Source organism: Tenebrio molitor, chromosome 9, assembly GCF_963966145.1.
Source record: "Tenebrio molitor chromosome 9, icTenMoli1.1, whole genome shotgun sequence".
Classification (NCBI taxonomy): Eukaryota; Metazoa; Arthropoda; class Insecta; order Coleoptera; family Tenebrionidae; genus Tenebrio; species Tenebrio molitor.
In genome coordinates, this window is record NC_091054.1 from 4,677,951 (window position 1) to 4,698,007 (window position 20,057).

Below are 20,057 nucleotides of genomic sequence, written 5' to 3' on the forward strand. Positions count from 1 at the left end.
CTTTTAGTCGGACAACAAACGAAAATACAGCAACGCCCAAAGTGACTCGTACCTCGACGACAAGGCCATCTCGAGGAAGACCTCGGGGGCGTTGGTCTCAGCCGGGTTCGAAGTGTCGGCGACTGTTTTGGGCAACAACATGGGCACTTTGGGCACCACGTGTGGCACCGAGGCCGACCGCAGCGAAAACGCGACCCTCATCCAGAAAATAAGCGCCGATTTATTGTCGAGCACCGGGACGAGGTCGCAGTTCAACACTTTGAGGTGAGCAAAGCACCGACAAGGTTCCGCCCCTCAATGCGTCATTTTTAGGGATAACGACATCGACCCCATGGCGAACTGGTTGGACATAGCACCGAGGATCAAGTACGCGCTCGTGAAGGTTTCAGTTTTGTTGTAGTAATTTATTGAATTGCAGCACCGTGTCCGAGGCCAGGTCGTACGACGAAACCACGATTCCGCCCCCTATGAAGTCGTTCAGGGGCGACTACGATTCCAAACCGTCATCGCAGCACCAGAATGACGTAAGACAATTATTACTGCGAGCGATTTCTTTCGTTTCACGCTGATTTGTTCTCAGGAGGCGAACACGATGGCTGAACGAGATTTGGGTTCCACGTTCTTGCTCCCCCACACCCACTTGTACAAACCGGACCGGGTAAAGCGACAATCACCATAACTAGCCCAGATTTCATTTGTTTGTTGCAGGGAAGTGACATATCAGGTTTTGAGTCACTTTAGCGCGAGGACTCGAATTCGTGAAGCTCAATGTGCCTTATCCGTGTGTCTGTGTTACTGACTTGTCAATCATATTTATACTAGAATGTGAGAATTTTGAATCGGCCATATAATTATTCCGTGTACATAAAGAAAACAACCGAAATTTTTGGTTTAGGACGAGTGTGAATGCATTATGTATATATGTATGTTAGGTTACTATTTATATTAATATATTCTGGTCGGGCAAACAAGCAGAGTGCCAAAAAAGACTTAGTTTGTGTAAATGTATTGTTAAAACTTATAATAACAGTGTACAATGTAAACGTACTTATTACTAATAATAAGTTTTATAATTATTGTATTTTTTTTATAAAAATAAATTCTATTTAATTTACGACCAGTCGCTGGCTTTCCAATCTTCGACGATGTCTTGTTCGCCGTCGTCTTCCACGGGTCCGCTCTCGTCCTTGATCTTCTTACCCTTGCCCCCTCTCTTCCCCCTTTTGCGTGTCTTCTCCTTTTGAGACCCCCCATCCGAGTCCTCGCTGTCACTCGGGAACAATTCCACCGGTCCTTCTTCCCTAACTTTCGCCACCTTTTTCTTAATCGTGGGCAACTTATAATCCGCCAACTCCTCGTTATTAGTGAGTTGCTTATTCTTCTTGACCGTATGAAGCTTATTCCAATTCTCGAAGAACGTCCCCAGCGAAGTCCCTTTAGTCTTGATCTGCGACTCCCACCCCGCGATCTGCTTGGCATCGACGATGTTCAGCGTGAGTTTGCTCCTCTCATTTTCGATAAACTGAGCATTCTGTTCGATCTTTTCCAAAAGCTGCTTCATCTTCCTGTTGTAATTCGCATTTGCGCACTTCTTGAGAAACTGTTTGATCTGGATTAAAACAACTGTCATAACTGTGTACACGCGTAAAACAAAACAATACCTGGACCACACACACAAGACTCAAGTCTGGAAAGCTGATGGAGGAAGATTGTGCCGCTAAATACTCGAGGAGCAATCCGTAAATGTTCTCGATGAGAGCGTCCTTGAAACCGTTCTCCGTCATTTGCGATTTCGACGCTCTTAACAAGCACGTGAAATGCATGGGTTTCATCGAAACCTTCTGGTGTTTTTTGTTGAAGTCGTAAGTGGTGAGCACTTCAAGGAGGAACGGTAAGATTGGGATAAAAACGCCGGTGTCGCGTGACAAGTCCATCAAAATCTGGACGACGTGAAAGCGCAAAGGGTAGTACTGAGTTGTGGGGACGAGTTTCAGCGCCCCCAGACAGACCTGAACGAAGGGGTAGACTAACTGGTGCAGTTGGAGCTTATGCTCCGCGGCGCTCAAGAAGCTGCCCCACAGTTTTAAAGAGTTTACGAATTGCCAATTGTACACCGCTTGGATGTTTTCCTTTTTGTTGACGGTGATGGCGTTACGTAGGTGTATCGCCAGTTGCCTGATGTACAAGAAGACGTGTTGATACGCGACTGACGCGTCCAACGCGAACATTTCCACGAGAGAGCGTCGCATGAAGTTTATAGCCGCCAAAGAGCCAACGCTGACGAATTTTGAATTTTTTACGTACGTCATGTACATAGCTTTGAGGACTATCTCCAAAAATTTTGCTTTTTGGCCGTTTGTGATGCGTAAAATGCACAGAAAAGCTAGAACGCGGACGCCTTCTTCGGCCGTGCCCCAAATTGAGATCAAGCGCCTCAAAATTGATTTGGTTATGTTAGGATAGGAGACAATGAAAGGGGACATGTAGTGGAGGTGTTTTAGCAAAACAGTTTGAATGTTAGCAGAAGTGACTCCACTCAATAACTGAAATCAATTGTTGCATTTTTTAAAATAAAAACTTGGGGCCCAATTTACCTTTGACAAATCCATGAAATAGTCTTTCAGGGTGCGTTTGATTTTGATGAATCTTTTGCACTTATGTGGGGGTTGTTTTGAGCCTTCTTTGAGCCTCAGGAAGCGTCTCAATGCAGGTCCTAGGTGTATGACACAGAGCTGGATTACCCCATTGAATACAGCTGACCCTTCAACTTTGTACTGACATGGCTCTTGCTCATTTTCTGAACTCACTCTTACAAGAGCTGCATGAAAGGCTCGAGTCAAACTTAAGATAGTTTTGTTAGTTAGGTCCTTCTGTATGGCTGTGTCCCAATTTTTCAGCATCTTCAAAGTGACTATTCCTTTGTCCTTGACTTGATCATCTTCAAAATCACTTTCATCACTAGCTACCTCCAATTCTTCTGAAGGCTTGTGTTGGGGGTCTTCTTCATCATCATCAACATCATCATCTGACACATCGAAGTCAAGCAGTTTCTTATCATTCTCTTGCAAAAAATTGTAGAATTCAGGGTCTGTGTCTTGCAGTTTCGAGAGAGCCTTCTTGTGATTCTCAATTTCATCTTCAGACTCATTGTCTTCAATGTTATCTCCAGCCACATTTTCTTCAATGTCAGAATGCAGCTGAGACACTTCCTCCTCGTCTATTTGTTCAGATTCTTCAGAGACGCTGCCTTCAAAATCTTGGTCCAAAAAATTGTCCACTGACATCGAGCTAAAATCGTCATTCTTTTTCGACTTTTTCACTTTGATTTTATTCTTTTTCTGAGGCTTAGAAATGGGTCGTTTCTTCACTTTCACTAACTTTTTTTTGGGTTCAACGTTGGACTGTTTCTTAATTTTCACCATTGTTACGCACTTGTTTTTAAAAGCTGGAACAACCACCGTAACCTACTACGACCAACACGCTGCAACGTGCAAAAGTGAGGTTATGAGCGTGAAGTTAGCCGCATATGATCATTTATTCCCATGAATTCACATTAATTCTGTACATTTATTACGTGGGGCGCATTTCGTTGCGACTTTCAAAGACAGAACTTCCTATTAGCCCTGTAGAGAAAGGACTTTTGTGTTCTGAGAATCAATAAATTATCCAGATAACAATGACACCAACTTCACACCGTTCTAAATGTCAAGTGTCAGCCTCATTTCGAACTTGAAATTGTAAAATATTTCACCACTTTCATCATTAATTTCATTAAGTGTTCATCAAAATCCCATGTCTGGTCGTGCTTCGTTCTCTCAAGTCCGCCACTTCGCTAAATTTTTAAATTCTAACCTAATCAATGTACTGAAGACCATGCCCAAAGAAAAAAAACACATTCCAGACGCTCAAAAGCAGCGACGGAAAATCAAAGAAAAATTCAGCAAGTACAGCCCCGGTAAAGTCGCCTTGCAGGTCCTTGGAACTGGAGCTGAAGGAGCTCCCAGGTCGCTTTATGTCTTCTCTGATCAATCAAGGTACTGTGTTTTTGTGAGCTTTCTCTTTAAAAAAGATTTATTTCTTTGAAGGTACTTGTTTAATTGTGGTGAAGGTACCCAACGCTTGGCACATGAGCACAAAATGAAACTAGCAAAGTTGGAACATATTTTTATAACTCAACCAACTTGGGCCAATCTGGGGGGGTTACCAGGAGCAGCGCTTACAATCCAAGATGTAGGAGTACCTGAAATTACACTTCATGGACCTGAAGGACTGGTATGTTGTTTTCAAACAAATCAACCAATTTTTAATCTGGAACTTTTAGCAAGAAATTTTTATAGCTACTCATAGATTTATTGTTATCAAAGATTTAGAAATTCGTGTAGTACAGTGTAATGAAGACACAAATTTTGAAGATAATGTGATGAAAGTAAAATATGTGCCTATCACAAGAAGCTATGACAACTCCACTGTTGACCTAAAGGGAGAAAATTCCAATGGGGTGCAAGAACAAGAAGATGACATTGATTATTATGCTCATGAACGTAAAAAACCGTCATTTGGTAGCAAATAAAATTTTTAGATTGGTATTATTTTAGACAGTGGCAGGCGGAAAAGCCCTCAAATAATTTCAGAAAGTTCCAAATTGTTGTTGCAACAGACTAAAGCTAAAGGTGTCAGTATGGCCTACATTTGTCAACTGCAACCACGCCCAGGCGCTCTTTGTTTGGAGAAGTGTGTCAAATTTGGAGTTCCCCCAGGACCTCTGTTGGGGAAATTAAAAGCGGGGGAAGATGTGACTCTTGCCAATGGAAATCTTGTAAAGGCCTCAGATGTTTGTGATCCAGATGATCCAGGTCCTGTCTTCATAGGTACAAATAAAGAGATCTAGAGTTGAGTTAACTTATTAAGAATATTTTTTTGTTGCAGTTCTTGAGTGTCCATCTGAGGAGTATCTGGATTCATTGGTGGAGAACGAAATTTTCAGTAAGCATCAATCAACAGCTACAAGAGATGAAGACGTCGCGCATACCGTTGTTCATTTCACGCCTCAGAAAATCATGGATCATCCAAAGTATTTAAATTTGTGGTGTTTATTGCATTTTGCTTTTTTTGTAATATTTTATATATTCAGGTACAAACAATGGATAGAAAGATTCACTCCAAGTACTCACCATTTAGTTCTCAATGACAGTAACACCTGCATGGGTAGCGCGGCTGTTCATCGCATACAATACAAGTTAAATCTGCTATCCAATGATTTTTTTCCACTGTTGGGCGATAAAGGGACTGAAATAATTAATGTAGAATCTTCTGAACCTCCACAACCCAAAAAAATTAAACCTGGGAGTCCATCTCTGCCAATTGAAAATCTGTCGGTAAAGTCGAGACCTACTTCGCCTTCCGATCCAAAGATTTACACGAATACGCTTTTTAATTACCATTTAAGACCCAAAAAGGCCTGTGATAGGTCACTAGAACTGAAATTGGTGCCTTCGCAATTTATTGAGGAAACAATGACGACAGAAAACTTTCCGCAAGTTTTGCACGAGGTTACTCAACAATTCGCTCAAAAACGGAGACACATGACTATTAGGGATTTCCCCAAATTGTTATTCTTAGGTACGGGATCGTCAATTCCTAACAAAACGCGAAACACAAGCGGGATGCTTCTGGAAGTCGAGTAAGTAGGTAAGAGCGAGCGTGAGGACCGAGGTGTAACTTGTCAAATTGTAGTGAAAATCGAGTGATAATTCTGGACTGTGGTGAAGGAACGTTTGGTCAAGTAATTCGATTTTATGGACACGACAAAGCGTATCAGATTTTATCTAAAACTAAAGCGATTTATATATCGCACTTGCACGCTGATCACCACTTGGGGCTGATAGGGTTGCTGCAAGGACGGCGGAAAGCTCTTCAAAAATTGAACCAAGAATGTGAACCTCTGTATTTGTTCGCCCCGGCGCAAATCATGTGGTGGCTTGATTTCTATGATAAATGCTTTGAAAATATAGAGGAAGAATTTGTTCTTGTACCAAATGGAGAACTGGTAATTATCAGACAGGGTAGCCAACATAACATAACCTCACTTTAATTGCGTTTCTAATTAAAATTTTTGTTGTGTTTGTATTAAATGGGAATAAATTACAGTTGTTGAACAAACACGAGCTGGATGAAAGTCTAGAAACGAAAATATTTGAGGAGTTGGGAATGCAAGACGTCAGCACTTGTTACGTCCGACATTGCCCCAACGCGTTCGGGGTTTGTCTGACGCAACAAGATGGATCCAAAATTACATATTCCGGCGATACTATGCCTTCAGAAAATCTTGTAGAATTAGGAATGAACAGCAGTTTGCTGATACACGAAGCCACAATGGAAGATGAGCTTGCAGCTGAAGCCGTCGTCAAAATGCATTCAACTACTTCGCAGGCGATAGAAGTCGGTCGCAGGATGAACGCCAAATATACCCTCTTGACACATTTCAGTCAAAGATACGCGAAATTGCCAAGATTCAACGAGAATTTTTCAGATAACGTAGGAATTGCATTTGACAATATGCTAGTAAGTACTAGTCTAAGTAAACACGACTTATTGATTATTTCGTCGGGTTTAGGTGAGACTTGACGAGTTGCCGCTGCTTCCCCTTCTGTATCCCGCCCTGAAGCTCATGTTTGTGGAGTACTACGAAGAATTGGAGCAGAAAGCTGCAAAAAGACAGATGAAGATCGAACGCGAAAAACAAGCGCTCCAGAACAATTAAGCTTTGTTAAGTTTTTACAATAAATTGATAAAAAGAATTTGGTGCGTGTTAATTTTATAATCTGTGCGTGTTGTCGACATTGATGACAAATCGTTCTAATAATAGATGATATTTCCATTTATAAACGTAAACGTCCATCCACGTACGCCACCGCTTTATCGGGTGTTGTGGTATTTTTGAGATAAAGAGCAAAGAACGGAGCGCATTTTTTAAATGTCAAATTTAAATTGCGCGCGTCGGTGTTTCCGGTGCGATTTTGAAAATTTTGTGTTCATTAAAGACTCGAGCGGGGGCGAGTGTCTTCAAATTCGACAAAATTAATTTCGACGAAAGTGATTTTCGTGTTTTGTTGTTGTTGCAGTTGAGGGGGTTGCCTGTTTGTGGACGTTCGTGAGTTTCCAGATTGGTTTAATGATGACAGTCGGCCATTAGTTTCCGGTGGCAGTGAGTGAACGCACGCGGATATTTAGAGCAGCTGAAAGCTATCGAGTTTTATTAATTTTTAAGTAATTCATTGGATAATTTAAACGAAATTAGTGCACAAAATGTCGAATAACACAGCCCCGGACAGTTGGGAATCTCAAGCTGACTCTACGTCGACAAATAATTCTCCAAGTCACAATGCAGATGTGACAGCTAAATTTTCCACGTTGAACGTGAATGCTGTTGAATTTGTGCCTTCATTTTCTTTTGCTAAGTCTGCAGTTAACGTCGACGAGACCTCACCGACGCAGTCCCAAGGCTCCGATGCCTCGCCACAACATAGTCCAATACTAAACGGTAAGCCAGCTTGACAGACTTTGACGTTTAGGTTAGGGCCACCCCAAACCTGCAATACGCCCCTCCGGTTCCCAAGTCTTTCCGAGTGAAAAACCGAATCGTGAATTTTGTCGTGTGGGGGCACAGGATCGGATTTGGGCAACGACCGGCCCCGCCATGACACTCGCGGAGGAAACATCGGCGAGCCAAAGCGCCTCATCGTCGTGCATTCACTAATCGAATATCGTCATAAAATCACCGCTAAATCAACACGTGTTAACACATTTTGCAACAAAATACGTTCGGATCCGGTTCGTTCCAGTTTGGGGCGGTATTTACCTCGACCCCCACCTCTTTGTGTGCAACTTTTATTTTGTCATTAACACATTTCTTTTCAACTCCACATGGAAGGCACGAACGCTGAGTCAACGGAAAGGGTGGAAGTGAAGGAACCTCCTCCTATCCCGCCGGCAGACGGAGATGCATCGCCTGGCGACGGGGGCACTTGGGAAGACGTGGTGGTCGAAGATAACGATCCTCTGATCACCCCGGAAGGCGACGACGACGAACCCTCGTCCGAAGAAGCTCCCATCAAGGTCCCCAAGAAGAAACCCGTCAAGGAAGAAGTGCTCAAAGACAAGAAAGAACACGTCAACGTGGTCTTCATCGGACACGTGGACGCCGGAAAATCCACCATCGGCGGACAGATCATGGCTCTGACCGGCATGGTCGACAAGAGGACCCTCGAGAAGTACGAAAGAGAGGCGCGGGAGAAGAGTCGAGAATCTTGGTACTTGTCCTGGGCCCTGGACACCAATCAAGAAGGTGACCGACCAGCGGGACCCCTATTTCGGTGATAATTGAGCGACTGTTTCAGAAAGGGACAAGGGAAAGACCGTCGAGGTCGGCAGGGCCTTTTTCGAGACAGACAAGAAACACTTCACCATTTTGGACGCGCCGGGGCACAAGAGCTTCGTGCCGAACATGATCGGCGGGGCTGCCCAGGCGGATCTGGCAGTTCTCGTGATTTCGGCTAGGAAAGGTGAATTCGAAACAGGATTTGACAGGGGCGGCCAAACTAGGGAGCACGCGATGTTAGCCAAGACTGCCGGTGTGAAATATTTGGTTGTACTTGTCAATAAAATGGACGATCCCACGGTTAATTGGGATGAAGCTAGATACAACGAATGCAGGGATAAAATTCTGCCCTACCTTAAAAAACTTGGATTCAATTATAATAAAGATTTGTTCTTTTTGCCGTGTTCGGGACAGACCGGACAGGGCTTGAAGGACCAGGTCGAGGAGGGCGTCTGTCCGTGGTACAGGTGAGTGTGACTCAAGGGAAAAATTATTTTGTGTCCTGTTGCGATACGCGTGTGCATTGTGTTGCTACAAGACTAATTTCAATCGGAAACCTGTTCATTACTTCATTATTTATCACAAGAAATTCACACGAAGATCCTCTCAAAATGATTTCAACACCAGCTGTTGCCAGATTTATTTTCAACGTGAATCGCACTAGTAGCAAGTAAAGATCGCCACAGTTATTTTCAGAATTGACACATGTCATGGGAGGAGAAAGAAGAGGTAATTGTCGAGAGCTTCTGTTACTAATTGGCACAAAAGTGGTACACTTCACAATAGTTTTATTATTAGGTGTTTGTCAAACGAATAGAATGAAACGTGATGAAAAATTTGTACAAGTAGATTATCGAACGTTAACCCTAGCTCATCGGGTTACAGTCGCTCTTGATGCCTGCTAAAAATAAATTATTGACGTACAGGTGTCCCGTCGATGAGGTCTTAAATTTTAATTCGAAACTTGGACACAATGTGGGTCAAAAAATGTTCAAAACGTGTCACCCTTGTCAGTTGTTTTCTCTTAATCTCGAATTGTAAAGAAAACCTTTTTCAATGGAGTGAGTACATTAGAAAGTGTTTTTTTTTTTTAAATTAAAAAGCCAAAAAAAGCTGATAGTAAATGTTTTATTTGTGAGATTTTTTCCATTAAAGAATTAATTGTCAAGGACTTCCATTTTTGTAAATTAACGAGGATTACATTTTTAATTAATCATAATTGATGCTACTATGGGATAAATCAATTAAATTTGTTCGTATTTATTAAATTATACTTGTTAGGATACTTAATTTGACAAACCACGTAATCTCTAATTAATTCAAAAATTCGCGGAAAGTTCTAAATTTTATGAGACAGTTACAAAAGAACTCATGTGTCACATATTCATTTCATTTATCTTAATAATACAATTATGTTTTATTAGAAAGAGTTACTGTTAGTGGACTTCCCTTCTTTAATAACAGTAATAACTGTAGCTTTATTAATTTTCGAGGTATTAAAGAAACCGCGAATGTCCTGCATTCTTCGAGTAAGAATTCGATATCGGTGCTCTAGATATGTCGAGAAGTTAGTTTTTAAATACTTGGAGTTTCCGTGAATTTAAAAGAAATGTGCATTATGTATTTAGTACTAGGTTAGCGGTGGGGATTATGTTATTAGATATAATTGTAGATATGTAAATTTCGCGGCAGTGCCACTTTTTTTTAAAACTTTCTTTAACCCACTTTCGGAAACATTGGAATGCAGCGTTATTGATAAAAGTTATCGTGAGAATTATGACGATTTTGCCAGTCACGTTTTAGTTTCACCAGTCGGCAAAATATCTTTCAAACAAAAACTTCGTCGAAATCGGGCGAAACACGATGCGTCACCGTCGCACACAAAATAAAACCGGACGATAAATTGACGAAGGTGACATTTTTGCAGGGGGCCCGCCTTCATTCCTTTCATCGACGATCTGCCATCGCTAAACAGGAAGATCGACGGACCCTTCATAATGCCAATAGTAGACAAATACAAAGACATGGGCACGGTCCTGATGGGTAAAGTAGAATCGGGCGAGTGTCGAAAAGGTCAGAGTCTCGTCATAATGCCGAACAGGGTGAGTTAAGAGGGAGATTTGTGGATTTTGTGCGAGGGTTAAAGTGTCGCAATTGCAGACACCGGTCACCGTAGACATGTTGCTCTCTGATGATGACGAAGTCGGTCGTATCGTACCCGGCGAGAACGTCAAAGTTAAGGTGAAAGGCGTCGAAGAGGAGGACGTCAGTCCAGGTTTCGTACTCTGCGACGCCGTCAATCCGATCCATACCGGCAGAGTATTTGACGCCCAACTCGTCATCCTGGAGCACAAGTCGATCATTTGCGCTGGGTATAGCGCGGTCATGCACATTCATTGCGCCGCCGAAGAAGTCACCGTTAAGGTAAGCGGACGAGGAGATCGGGGAGGTGTCTGATCAAAGCGTGGTAAAAAGTTGTCAACGTTTTTACATCGTTTTTCAACAGTCTGGGTATTGTGTCACGCCCCGCAAAGTAATTAACTTCACTTTTATAGGGCGAAGACGGATTGAAATGTAAAATTCACTTAAAGATGGTGTTATCAGGTTATGATAACAATATATTAGGTAGAAAACTGTAGAGCAACATAATATAAATCTCAATTATTTCCTGGACACCTAACGCACTTTTTTGTAATACGTGACGCATCTTTCGACAGTGAAGCTGTCAATGAAAACTAAATTAAAAAGTAAAAATTGAATTACTTTAATGTAACTGTTTGTTTTAAACTTGAGTAACTGAAAGGGATTATATTTTTGTAGTGTTGAATTACTGCAAAATTCAAATTCTTTTGTTTTTAGTACTTTTATTTTATGTTGGTGACACGCCGATTTGACAGCACTCGGAGAAAGACAAAAAGTGTTACAAAACAAACAAAATGGTGTATTTCTAAATGTTTTCATAAATTCAGTTAGAAAAATAGACACAATTTATCGGTAAGTGTCGAAAGGCTCTTGCAGCGTTAAACTAATCTTCTTACTTTGCAAGTGTCAACCAAAAATACACGCATTTTTGTGACAAACGTCATTTAAACCAGAGATTACGGGAAAATGGCATCCTCCGATAATTAAAAAAATTTCACAAATAAAAGTTAGGAGAGTGACTCAGATAAAAAAGAAAATGTATTATGCATATTGTAATTCATATAAAGGTGTTTTTTTTTTAATTTGACGTTGAATGAAAAACACTGATTTTTCAAATTGCAGATTAAAAACAAACAACGCAAAAAGTGAGGTTAGATTTAAACAGCCGATCAACCACTCGTCTTAAATTAGAAAAGACTGATTTTTCAAATTGCATATTAAAAACACGCAAAAAGTAGAGTTGTAATCCCGGTGGTACGTTCACAATCGTTCAACACCAAATTAAAAAAAAAATACCCGTTATTTGATGATGACACCTTTTACAAAAAAGTGTATTTGGTGTTGGGGAAATAATTAAATGTTATTGTAGTGAACAGGAAGTGGTTTTTTAAATAGCAGTGTAAGCACAGCACACAATTTTGCGTAATAATAATAATAATAATTTGTCTCCGCACGAATTAAGTTGACTACGGGTGTCCCAAAATCACGGAAAGAGCTTGTAATGGCGGATTCTTTACAATAATCTGTCGCCCGAATGTTGAGTATGTATGTATTTCAATAAGCTCAACACATAATTTTGGGAAATAAGATTTATTTTAGTATGTATTGGCGATTTCAGCTATCAGTGAGACATCTGGTGTGAATTGTATGCAAAATTTTAAGACACACTCAAGCCGGTGGCTATTCAAATGATTTGTGTTTTTTAAAACAAAACAACGGTTTAATTGAAATTTATTATTTAAAATTTTTGAAAACAAGACCAATAAAACAAATTGTTGTGTTTTTGGCTGCAACACGTGTCGAAAAAACGAACCAGAAACATGTTTCTATTTATTTCCACGTTTTGGCGTAAAAGCAAAATATGTTTTCATCGAAAATGTTTTCGGTTCTAAAAACCGGGTAGAGAGAAGGAAACATGGGGAAGTGCTTTATTAATAGGAAAATCTTCTAATTAAATGATGGTCCGTGGAAAACAGTTTGGGTCACTCAAGGCACTTGTTTGTAGACATAATTCAAAAATTTCGTACCTTGTTTCCACCACTTTAGCAACACCACATAAAATTAACAACTTCGCACACAACACCTTCCACGACACATCCGCTTTCTGTTGTAGCCTCCAATAAACTAAAGTTTTGTGGAACCTTAAAAAAAAGGCCATCACAAAAACCGAAAATTCACGTAATCCCAACAACGTATTTTAAAGAACAATGCACAGACATAAGCCGGATCGAGCGGGAGTATGACTTGGCAACAGTGGCGCCTCCAACAGTAGCTGAAATCGCCAATACAAAATGCGAATTTTGTATTGAAACCCGACACAAGGGAGGACTAAATTGACTAAAATTCATTTAATTCGTGCGGGGGCAGATTAACCGTGCTGCTTACACTGCTAGGGCCTTTCATTACACAACTTTGCAAAAAAAAAGTTGACTGTTGATCTAGGTGGAACCAAAAGTTTCTGTTAGACCAAAAAGTCAAAGCCAAAGTCAAACATTAAATATAACTTTATTTTACAAAGCCGTACAAATATTTAATAGAAATAAATAGAAAATATGGAGTGTTCACAAAAAAAGTTAAGAACAAAAATAAAATCAAATTTTTCTCTCCTTTCCTCAGTCATAATAACGAATTTCAAGCGTCGATTTATTCTGACGTTCTTAAGAATTTCCAAGATGTTCTATCCTATAAAGTCAGGGCTGTCGGAAGGGCATCGCATGTCTTTTTCGATTTTTATTTATATTTTAAATAGTTTTCGGTCATCCTGTCGTAGGATAAAATCTCTACCAATCGGACGTGACTCAGAGGGAATGTGTGACTTTGCAAGATGTTATGATAGTAGTGTTTGTCCATTGTATTTTTTTATATTCACCAGATCTCCTACTGCGGTACCTCGAACACACTGCCAAACCGTGACGGAACCTGCATCATCCGTTGCAAATTTCTTTCATTTTTCATCCTCTAATCGAGGTACAAATTTGCGTTACTCGACACCAATAACCAAACAATTCGAGTTTAGATTCATCTGTAAAAAAGACATTCTTTCAAGGGGTTTTTTGGCGCGTCTAGCTGCACAACACTAAGTCGAGGTTCAACGACAGTTACTGATAATTGTTAACATGCTTTATCGTTGAAACCTTTTTGAAGCGACTGCAATTAATGGTAGTCTGAAGGTGCAGTGTCAAACAGACGTCCCGATTCAACTCCCAACAACTTTTGACAAGTGCGTAGAAACAGACGTGGTCATAGTGGTCCACCTTGGCGATTTGTCAACTCGTTGATTATTCCCAGAGAACGATTGAAATAATTATTTGAATTAATGGATTGATTGATCGGTGAGAATTCCTAAAGATGATTCCATTACATGTACGATTTTTTTTCACTGGAAATGTAAATACATAATCATTTTTTATCACAGATCTGTGGTTGCGTCAAAAACTGAACGTTCTTGTTGCATTTAAGAAAAGAATTATGAGCGGACCATGTTCACTTAATTTCCGTTTAGATAATACCGCAACCGCACAACGATTGTACGTTGATAGCTTTACTTTTCCGACGAAAACCTTGGATGGGAAGTTGGAAAAACATTTTTGACACGTTCTGGTCGTTGCAGCATCAAAAAAAAAAAGACGAATTGCAACTCGGCTGCAATTTTTTAATTGACGTTGTGCAAGGTCAGATTAACCTATGTAGTTACATCATAAAAGTAAAAGCTCTGTCGGAAATACAAACGAACTTTGACAGATGTAATTTGTGCTGCTTTGAAAAGAACTTTATTAGGTCATGTGTGCCACAAGGCTTCATTTTAAAACCGCTAATGTTTGTTTCAGTTTATCGATGATATTGAGATTAGATTAGATTTTTAGAGAGGAATGTTGAAACGAGATACGGCTTGGAATTAGTTTTTAAAACCAAGTTAAGGTCATCCATAATCACTCGATTTTATATTTAAGATTTATGAAACTAATTTCTCGGTTTTACGACTACATTTTTTAACACGCAATTGCTGTTATTACCTCTATTTTTTCGATAAAAAGATTTAGATAAATCGGTTTAAGTTGTGCAACTGCTGATGACCAATACACCAGGTTTTCTATACATATTTGTTTTTTAATGTATGTTTTCTTTATATGAACCTGTATTTGTGTAACTGAATAAATGCATCGTTTGAAATGGGAATGTGATAAACGTAATTTTTTTTAATTCTTCAGGCCTTAATATGTCTCGTCGACAAGAAGACTGGCGACAAGAGCAAAACGCGGCCGAGGTTCGTCAAACAAGACCAGGTAGCCATTATGAGAATAGAGTGCGCGGGGGTGATCTGTCTCGAACCCTTCAAATCGTTCCCTCAAATGGGGCGGTTCACGCTCAGAGATGAAAGTGAGTGGTTGACTGTCCGTTCCCCTCATCCAACTAACGATTGTTTTTCTTTCTTTTTCCAGATAAAACAATTGCCATCGGTAAGGTACTGAAGTTAGTCGAGTAAAATCGTCGCTAGATTAGATTGTAAACTTGATATTTTATCCAACTCGCAATCGACTGGTGGACATTTTTCCGAGGTGACCACCACACAATGTTCATTTTGTATTGTGGGTTACCACAGATGAGACTTGAATGGTGCTACGCAAGTAGCGAAATTGTGAAAATGATCAACTTTTAATTAATCCACTATTTTTCATGATTTTTTGTAATTATATTTAGTCTGGTGTAATGGTATAATTTTCCTTTAGACATGTTTTGTACATTTCTAATTTTAATTTATTAAATTAGGGGGTGTATTATTTTTTTATTTTAGCGATCGAGATTGTGTGGTGTACATCTGTTATATAAAAAGTTATTATTATTTTTTTTTGAATCGATGTACTCCTTTCGTTCAACAGCCTGGTGCTTGATTTACATTATGAAAGAGATGAAGGTATTTAATTTACCAATTCGTTACACACGGCCTACAATCCACCCGATTGAAGCACGAGATTCGGAAAATGACTGAACGGGAAAATACAATATCGCAAGCCAATAAATACCTTCAAACTCCCATCGGTTTTATTTACAACACGCCTTTTAAAAGAGTTCAGCTTGACAGTTCCATTGTAAATAAAGAGTTTATGAGGTCACCATGTGGCCAAACTTAATAAATTTATGCTTATGTTGTATTTTCTGCAAATACTTTCTGTTAATTAAGTTGTGTTTACTCTTTATTAATAATTATATAAGTAACCAAGAAATGTTGCTATCAATTTTATATATTCAATAAAATGTAAAATTGGCAAACGCAAATCCTTTAGTGGCTTCCTTTACACCACGAACGAATTTAAACGAAGCGCTCACTGCGATGCGCAAATGTCCAAGACGCTTCGCCATCTTCGACCAGAGTGCGCAGGTGTTGTCGAAACCGGGGAGGCATACACCCACTTTTATACTACCAAATACTGTTAAACCAGCTTTAAATAATTACATATTAACAACCGGTGCTTAAATTAACTCGTATTAACCAGAGGTAAGTGGTGTTTCTCCGGCACAAGTGAAGCGTTCATTTGTTTCGCTTTGACAGTTTGCATTTGGCAATCGGGAAATTTCCGGTAAATTTGTTTAAATAATTTGCCGATAACGAAGTGCTGTGCAAATAGTCACAGATCAATTCCTATGCACTTCACGCGCCGGTGACGCTCGCGAAATATTGTCACGTCTATTTTAACCTAAAAAATTTTTTGTGATTCACGGCTCTTTTGTCCCAGCGAAAATGTCGCAAGGGGACGTGACAACGCCCGACGATTTCGAGAACGAAAATGAATCAAGTTACAAGCCGCCCCCTGAAAAGACGATCGAGGAGATCCTGCAGGCCGACCAGGACGACGAGAGCCTGAGAAAGTACAAGGAAACCCTCCTGGGACAGGCGCAAACCGGCCCCATCATAGTCGGTGAGTCGCTTTGGCACTTTCCGGGGCAAGTGTGACACGCGATCGCGGTTTCAGAACACGATAACCCCAAGAAAGTTATTGTCAAAAAACTAGTACTAGTGGTCCCGGACCGGCCTGAAATCTCGCTCGACCTAAGCGGCGACCTGAGCCAACTCAAAAAAGAAACATTTGTGATCAAGGAAGGGGTGTCTTACCGCATCCGAATCGAGTTTATCGTGCAGAGAGAGATCGTTCACGGCCTCAAATACGTACAGAAAACAAATAAAATGGGAATCCCAGGTGAGTGCAGTTTAGTAAGAAAAATGCGTTTGCTATTGACGATTCTGTATTGATTGCTTGCGGGACTTAGAACCAGGTAATATAGTTTTAAGTAGTCTCAGTGGGTGTAGGTATTAAGAGAGGGTGGTTGTTATAGTGGACAAAATGACCCACATGGTGGGGTCTTACGCTCCCAAGCAGGAGATTCAGTCGTACACCACGCCACCGGAGGATGCTCCCACGGGGTTGTTGGCACGCGGCTCGTACACGGTCCACTCGTTGTTCACCGACGACGACAAAAACGAGCATCTCAAGTGGGAGTGGACCTTCGAAATCAAGAAGGATTGGAAAGATTAAACAAAACGCTTTTTTATTTGTAAATGGGGCAAGATCAAAAGTATTAATTATTATATAAACAAAAAAAGTATTCCCTTGCCGCAATAAATTTATACCTACCTTTTATAAATACATTTAGACAACCTTTTGAAACTTTTTACAAGCCTTTACTGGTAAGTCAGTATGCCTTAACGTACAATTTTATATCCTTTGCTCATTAAAAACATTGCCTTGTTACCCAAGAAAGTGTGTTTGCTGTTGTATATTGCATTTACTCGTACTGATTGAGCTTTAGGGTACTTTAGTTGGTCAAAACTAAGTGTGTTATTTGCTACTTATTTCAGAATAAAACAAAGTCGAAGAGTGTAAAATTTATTGGCTTTTACAAAAAAACAAAGTCCTCGAACCGATCCTTGAGCAAGTTGGAGATACCGAACAGGCTCTTCTCTTGCACTTCCTTGATAACGGAGTTTCCTTGATAGTTCCTGACGTCACAATTGGCGCCGTTGTTCAACAGAACCTCCACTATCTTGGCATCGTTCTTGACGCACGCATAATACAAAGGAGTGTTTCCTTTGTAGTCTTGCGCGTCAACCTCACAATTGCCGCATTTGACCAGCTCCTTCACGACTTGCAGTCGCTGATAGGTGCAGGCCAAATGCAGTGGGGTTTGCAGAGTTTTGTATGTTTTCAAATTCGGGAGGGCCCGGCCGTCGAGGAGTATCCTCAACAGCTCCAGTCTCCCGTATTTGGCGGCGAAGTGCAGAGGAGTGAATCCGTCGATGTTGCAAGTGTTGACGTTAATCTTGTCCGCGACCATCTCCGGACCGGACTCCCAATCTTCGCACTTTTCGCAGTTGCACAACGGATGACACTTCGATTCGAAACTGTAATCGCTCGAATCGTTCGAAAACCCGAGGTAAAAGCAAGTCAAGGGCAAGTCGTTTTTCTCAATGGCTTTGAGGAGCAAATCGATTTTCTTGAACTGGTCCACGCCTTTCGGTCTGATTCCGTGTTCTTTGCAAGAGAGCGTTTTGGTGGAGGCGCTGGGACCGGTGGGGCAGGTGTCGGGCGTGGGCTCCGAGTGATCGTGGAACTGCTGGAGAAGGCGCTCGGTGTAGTAATTCTGTGCAAAATCTATCGGCAGCTTGCCCTTCTTGTTGGGTATGCTGGTGGCGGCGTTGTTTTCCAGCAACACTCTCACGATCCCCGCGTGGTTCCACTTGATTGCCAAATGTAGCGGAGTGTCGCCGTGCTTGTTGACGCAATCGACGTCCACCGCTTTGGAGGTGTAGAACAAGGCTTTGACACAGTTTTCGTGGCCGTTGTTGCAAGCCAAATGCAGAGGAGAGTTGCCGTCGTGGTCCTTCACGTTAACGTCCGCTTTGCAGTTGACCAAAATCAACAGCACGCCTTGGTGGCCTTTGAGGGTGGCATAATGCAACGGTGTCCTCCCGTAATAGTCCAGCGAATCGACCTCGGCACCCATGCCCATCAGAAACTCAACGATTTCTGTGCGCCCCAGAAGGGCCGCGAACGTCAGCAAGGTCTGCCCCTTTTCGTTGAAGGCCGCGATGTCGTGACTAGAATCTGCCGATTTGGTGCAAGTGTCGCAATCGCACAGCGGATGGCACAGGTCGGCATCGCCCTTTTTTGTCTTTTTGTACTTCAGAAGCTCTTGCAACTGTGACAGATCGTTCGTTGCTACCGTTTCAAAAATTGAATTGACTGTTTGTTGACTAGATTTGATTTTATTGAACTGGTCGCTTTTAATGAATTCCAACGCAGCTTCTAACGACGTGACCAAGAAGTTTTTTTCGTTGGACACATCGAGAGAGCTGAATTGGAACTGGGTTAAGTAAACCAAGTTGGAGGTCCAGTTGGTGACGTTTAATTTGACAATTAGGAAGACGAAAATTTGCAAGTGATCGTCAGCAGTGAGGCAAACATTTGTATTGTACAAATGATTGAAAGTTAATTTTAGACAATTGACCTTGTCTAAGATCGTTACGTAGTTATTTATTTTGCTAAGCTCAGTTTTAGCATTTGTTACAATATCACAGAATTTCGTCGGGATGTTTAGATCCTTCAGTTGTAAATCACTCGAATTGCGCACGATTTTATTTAAGGTCGCGTCACTGAAGCAAGTTATGGTGTTTACGGCTCTCAGCAAAGTCCTGTCCAGACAACTCTGCATGTAAGTTTCTACGGCAAGCTTGATATTGTCACAATTATCACTTAAGTTTCGATTTTTCAGTACGATCTGCAAGCACTGCGAATACAGACTCCCTATTAAGTCTTTCTGATTTTGCAAATTCTCCATGGCGAGGCTGCGGTTTTGCTCGACGAAACTGGCACACAAGCGCTGAATTTTGATCAAAAGGTGGCTCAAATTCTCGCTCCACAGAAAGTCGATACAGTCGTGGAGAGTTTCGAGAACGTGGAGTCTGTGAGCATCGCATATTGTCCGATTGATAAAGAGCGGTTTGTCGATACAAAATACTGTGTACTTTAAACCTTCGATGTAGAAAGTTTCCTCGAAAAGAATCGGGATGGAAGTGGACGGATGGTCGACGATTATTATCTCTTTGTTCCTGATCTGAACTTGTTTTTTGCTTAAAGTCGATAAAAAATGCTCCGAGACGGCACTGGGTACTAAAATATGGTCCAACAATGTGTCTATTGTGATTTCACCAAAATCTATCACTCCGACTCGCGGCACACAAATAATCCAATTCTCCCGTGACGCTTTCACCACTAAGTCACCATGGTTCGTTACAATTTCGTTAAAAAATAGATTTTTCTGCAAATTTTCGTCGTACTGAAGCCCCCACATTTTAGGTTAATTTTGACATTAATGAAATTTGACATTTCGATTATTCAATTCACGTGACTGAAGCGCCACCTACGGCGCCTGCGTGAAGTTCAACGACAAATTTGAATTAAACAGGAATTCAACAATTATTACTAAAAATGTACTTTTATCCTATTTGAAACATACAGAATACTATTTATATATTTTATCGACA

General features: G+C 40.9%; 6 protein-coding genes across 6 annotated transcripts in view; 4 read left to right on the forward strand and 2 right to left on the reverse strand.

The window, feature by feature from the left end:
* Window positions 1-1,120, forward strand: part of LOC138138094 (mucin-3B) — a 47,989-nt gene extending 46,869 nt beyond the window's left edge. The window contains 5 exon segments of the mRNA XM_069057842.1: window positions 8-264; window positions 313-366; window positions 419-524; window positions 581-658; window positions 709-1,120. Coding sequence (XP_068913943.1) covers window positions 8-264; window positions 313-366; window positions 419-524; window positions 581-658; window positions 709-741 — 528 coding nt within the window. The 3' untranslated portion in view covers window positions 742-1,120.
* Noc2 (Nucleolar complex protein 2) lies at window positions 991-3,481 on the reverse strand. Its single transcript, XM_069057836.1, has 3 exons — window positions 2,595-3,481; window positions 1,662-2,543; window positions 991-1,609 (listed from the first exon to the last, which is right to left on the reverse strand). The coding sequence occupies exons 1-3, from the start codon at window positions 3,420-3,422 to the stop codon at window positions 1,112-1,114; spliced, it is 2,208 nt and encodes a 735-aa protein (XP_068913937.1). The 5' UTR covers window positions 3,423-3,481; the 3' UTR covers window positions 991-1,111.
* A 311-nt stretch (window positions 3,482-3,792) lies between these two features.
* On the forward strand, window positions 3,793-6,797 carry RNaseZ (ribonuclease Z). The gene is made up of 9 exons (XM_069057834.1): window positions 3,793-4,034; window positions 4,086-4,272; window positions 4,322-4,541; window positions 4,596-4,868; window positions 4,927-5,071; window positions 5,132-5,680; window positions 5,734-6,046; window positions 6,148-6,561; window positions 6,614-6,797. Exons 1-9 carry the CDS (start codon window positions 3,793-3,795, stop codon window positions 6,758-6,760), a joined length of 2,490 nt encoding a protein of 829 aa, XP_068913935.1. The 3' UTR covers window positions 6,761-6,797.
* Window positions 6,798-7,179: 382 nt separating this feature from the next.
* Window positions 7,180-15,787, forward strand: eRF3 (eukaryotic translation release factor 3). Its single transcript, XM_069057837.1, has 7 exons — window positions 7,180-7,540; window positions 7,931-8,344; window positions 8,397-8,844; window positions 10,305-10,479; window positions 10,538-10,801; window positions 14,728-14,896; window positions 14,959-15,787. Exons 1-7 carry the CDS (start codon window positions 7,306-7,308, stop codon window positions 15,000-15,002), a joined length of 1,749 nt encoding a protein of 582 aa, XP_068913938.1. The 5' UTR covers window positions 7,180-7,305; the 3' UTR covers window positions 15,003-15,787.
* A 78-nt stretch (window positions 15,788-15,865) lies between these two features.
* On the forward strand, window positions 15,866-17,401 carry RhoGDI (rho GDP-dissociation inhibitor). Its single transcript, XM_069057841.1, has 4 exons — window positions 15,866-16,013; window positions 16,252-16,434; window positions 16,489-16,713; window positions 16,850-17,401. Exons 2-4 carry the CDS (start codon window positions 16,257-16,259, stop codon window positions 17,047-17,049), a joined length of 603 nt encoding a protein of 200 aa, XP_068913942.1. The 5' UTR covers window positions 15,866-16,013; window positions 16,252-16,256; the 3' UTR covers window positions 17,050-17,401.
* On the reverse strand, window positions 17,388-19,924 carry LOC138138088 (ankyrin repeat domain-containing protein 27-like). Its single transcript, XM_069057835.1, has one exon. It carries the CDS (start codon window positions 19,862-19,864, stop codon window positions 17,411-17,413), a length of 2,454 nt encoding a protein of 817 aa, XP_068913936.1. The 5' UTR covers window positions 19,865-19,924; the 3' UTR covers window positions 17,388-17,410.
* Window positions 19,925-20,057: the final 133 nt, after the last annotated feature.

Coding starts and splice junctions, on each gene's coding strand:
- Noc2 (XM_069057836.1), bottom strand. CDS start 3,422: ATGGTGAAAATTAAGAAACAGTCCAACGTTGAACCCAAAAAAAAGTTA. Junction 2,544..2,594: donor ATTTCATGGATTTGTCAAAG/GTAAATTGGGCC, acceptor AATTGATTTCAG/TTATTGAGTGGAGTCACTTC. Junction 1,610..1,661: donor GTCTTGTGTGTGTGGTCCAG/GTATTGTTTTGT, acceptor GTTTTAATCCAG/ATCAAACAGTTTCTCAAGAA.
- RNaseZ (XM_069057834.1), top strand. CDS start 3,793: ATGTCTGGTCGTGCTTCGTTCTCTCAAGTCCGCCACTTCGCTAAATTT. Junction 4,035..4,085: donor GTCTTCTCTGATCAATCAAG/GTACTGTGTTTT, acceptor ATTTCTTTGAAG/GTACTTGTTTAATTGTGGTG. Junction 4,273..4,321: donor TTCATGGACCTGAAGGACTG/GTATGTTGTTTT, acceptor TGGAACTTTTAG/CAAGAAATTTTTATAGCTAC.
- eRF3 (XM_069057837.1), top strand. CDS start 7,306: ATGTCGAATAACACAGCCCCGGACAGTTGGGAATCTCAAGCTGACTCT. Junction 8,845..10,304: donor GGCGTCTGTCCGTGGTACAG/GTGAGTGTGACT, acceptor ACATTTTTGCAG/GGGGCCCGCCTTCATTCCTT. Junction 10,802..14,727: donor CCGAAGAAGTCACCGTTAAG/GTAAGCGGACGA, acceptor TTAATTCTTCAG/GCCTTAATATGTCTCGTCGA.
- RhoGDI (XM_069057841.1), top strand. CDS start 16,257: ATGTCGCAAGGGGACGTGACAACGCCCGACGATTTCGAGAACGAAAAT. Junction 16,435..16,488: donor AACCGGCCCCATCATAGTCG/GTGAGTCGCTTT, acceptor TCGCGGTTTCAG/AACACGATAACCCCAAGAAA. Junction 16,714..16,849: donor AAATAAAATGGGAATCCCAG/GTGAGTGCAGTT, acceptor TGGTTGTTATAG/TGGACAAAATGACCCACATG.
- LOC138138088 (XM_069057835.1), bottom strand. CDS start 19,864: ATGTGGGGGCTTCAGTACGACGAAAATTTGCAGAAAAATCTATTTTTT.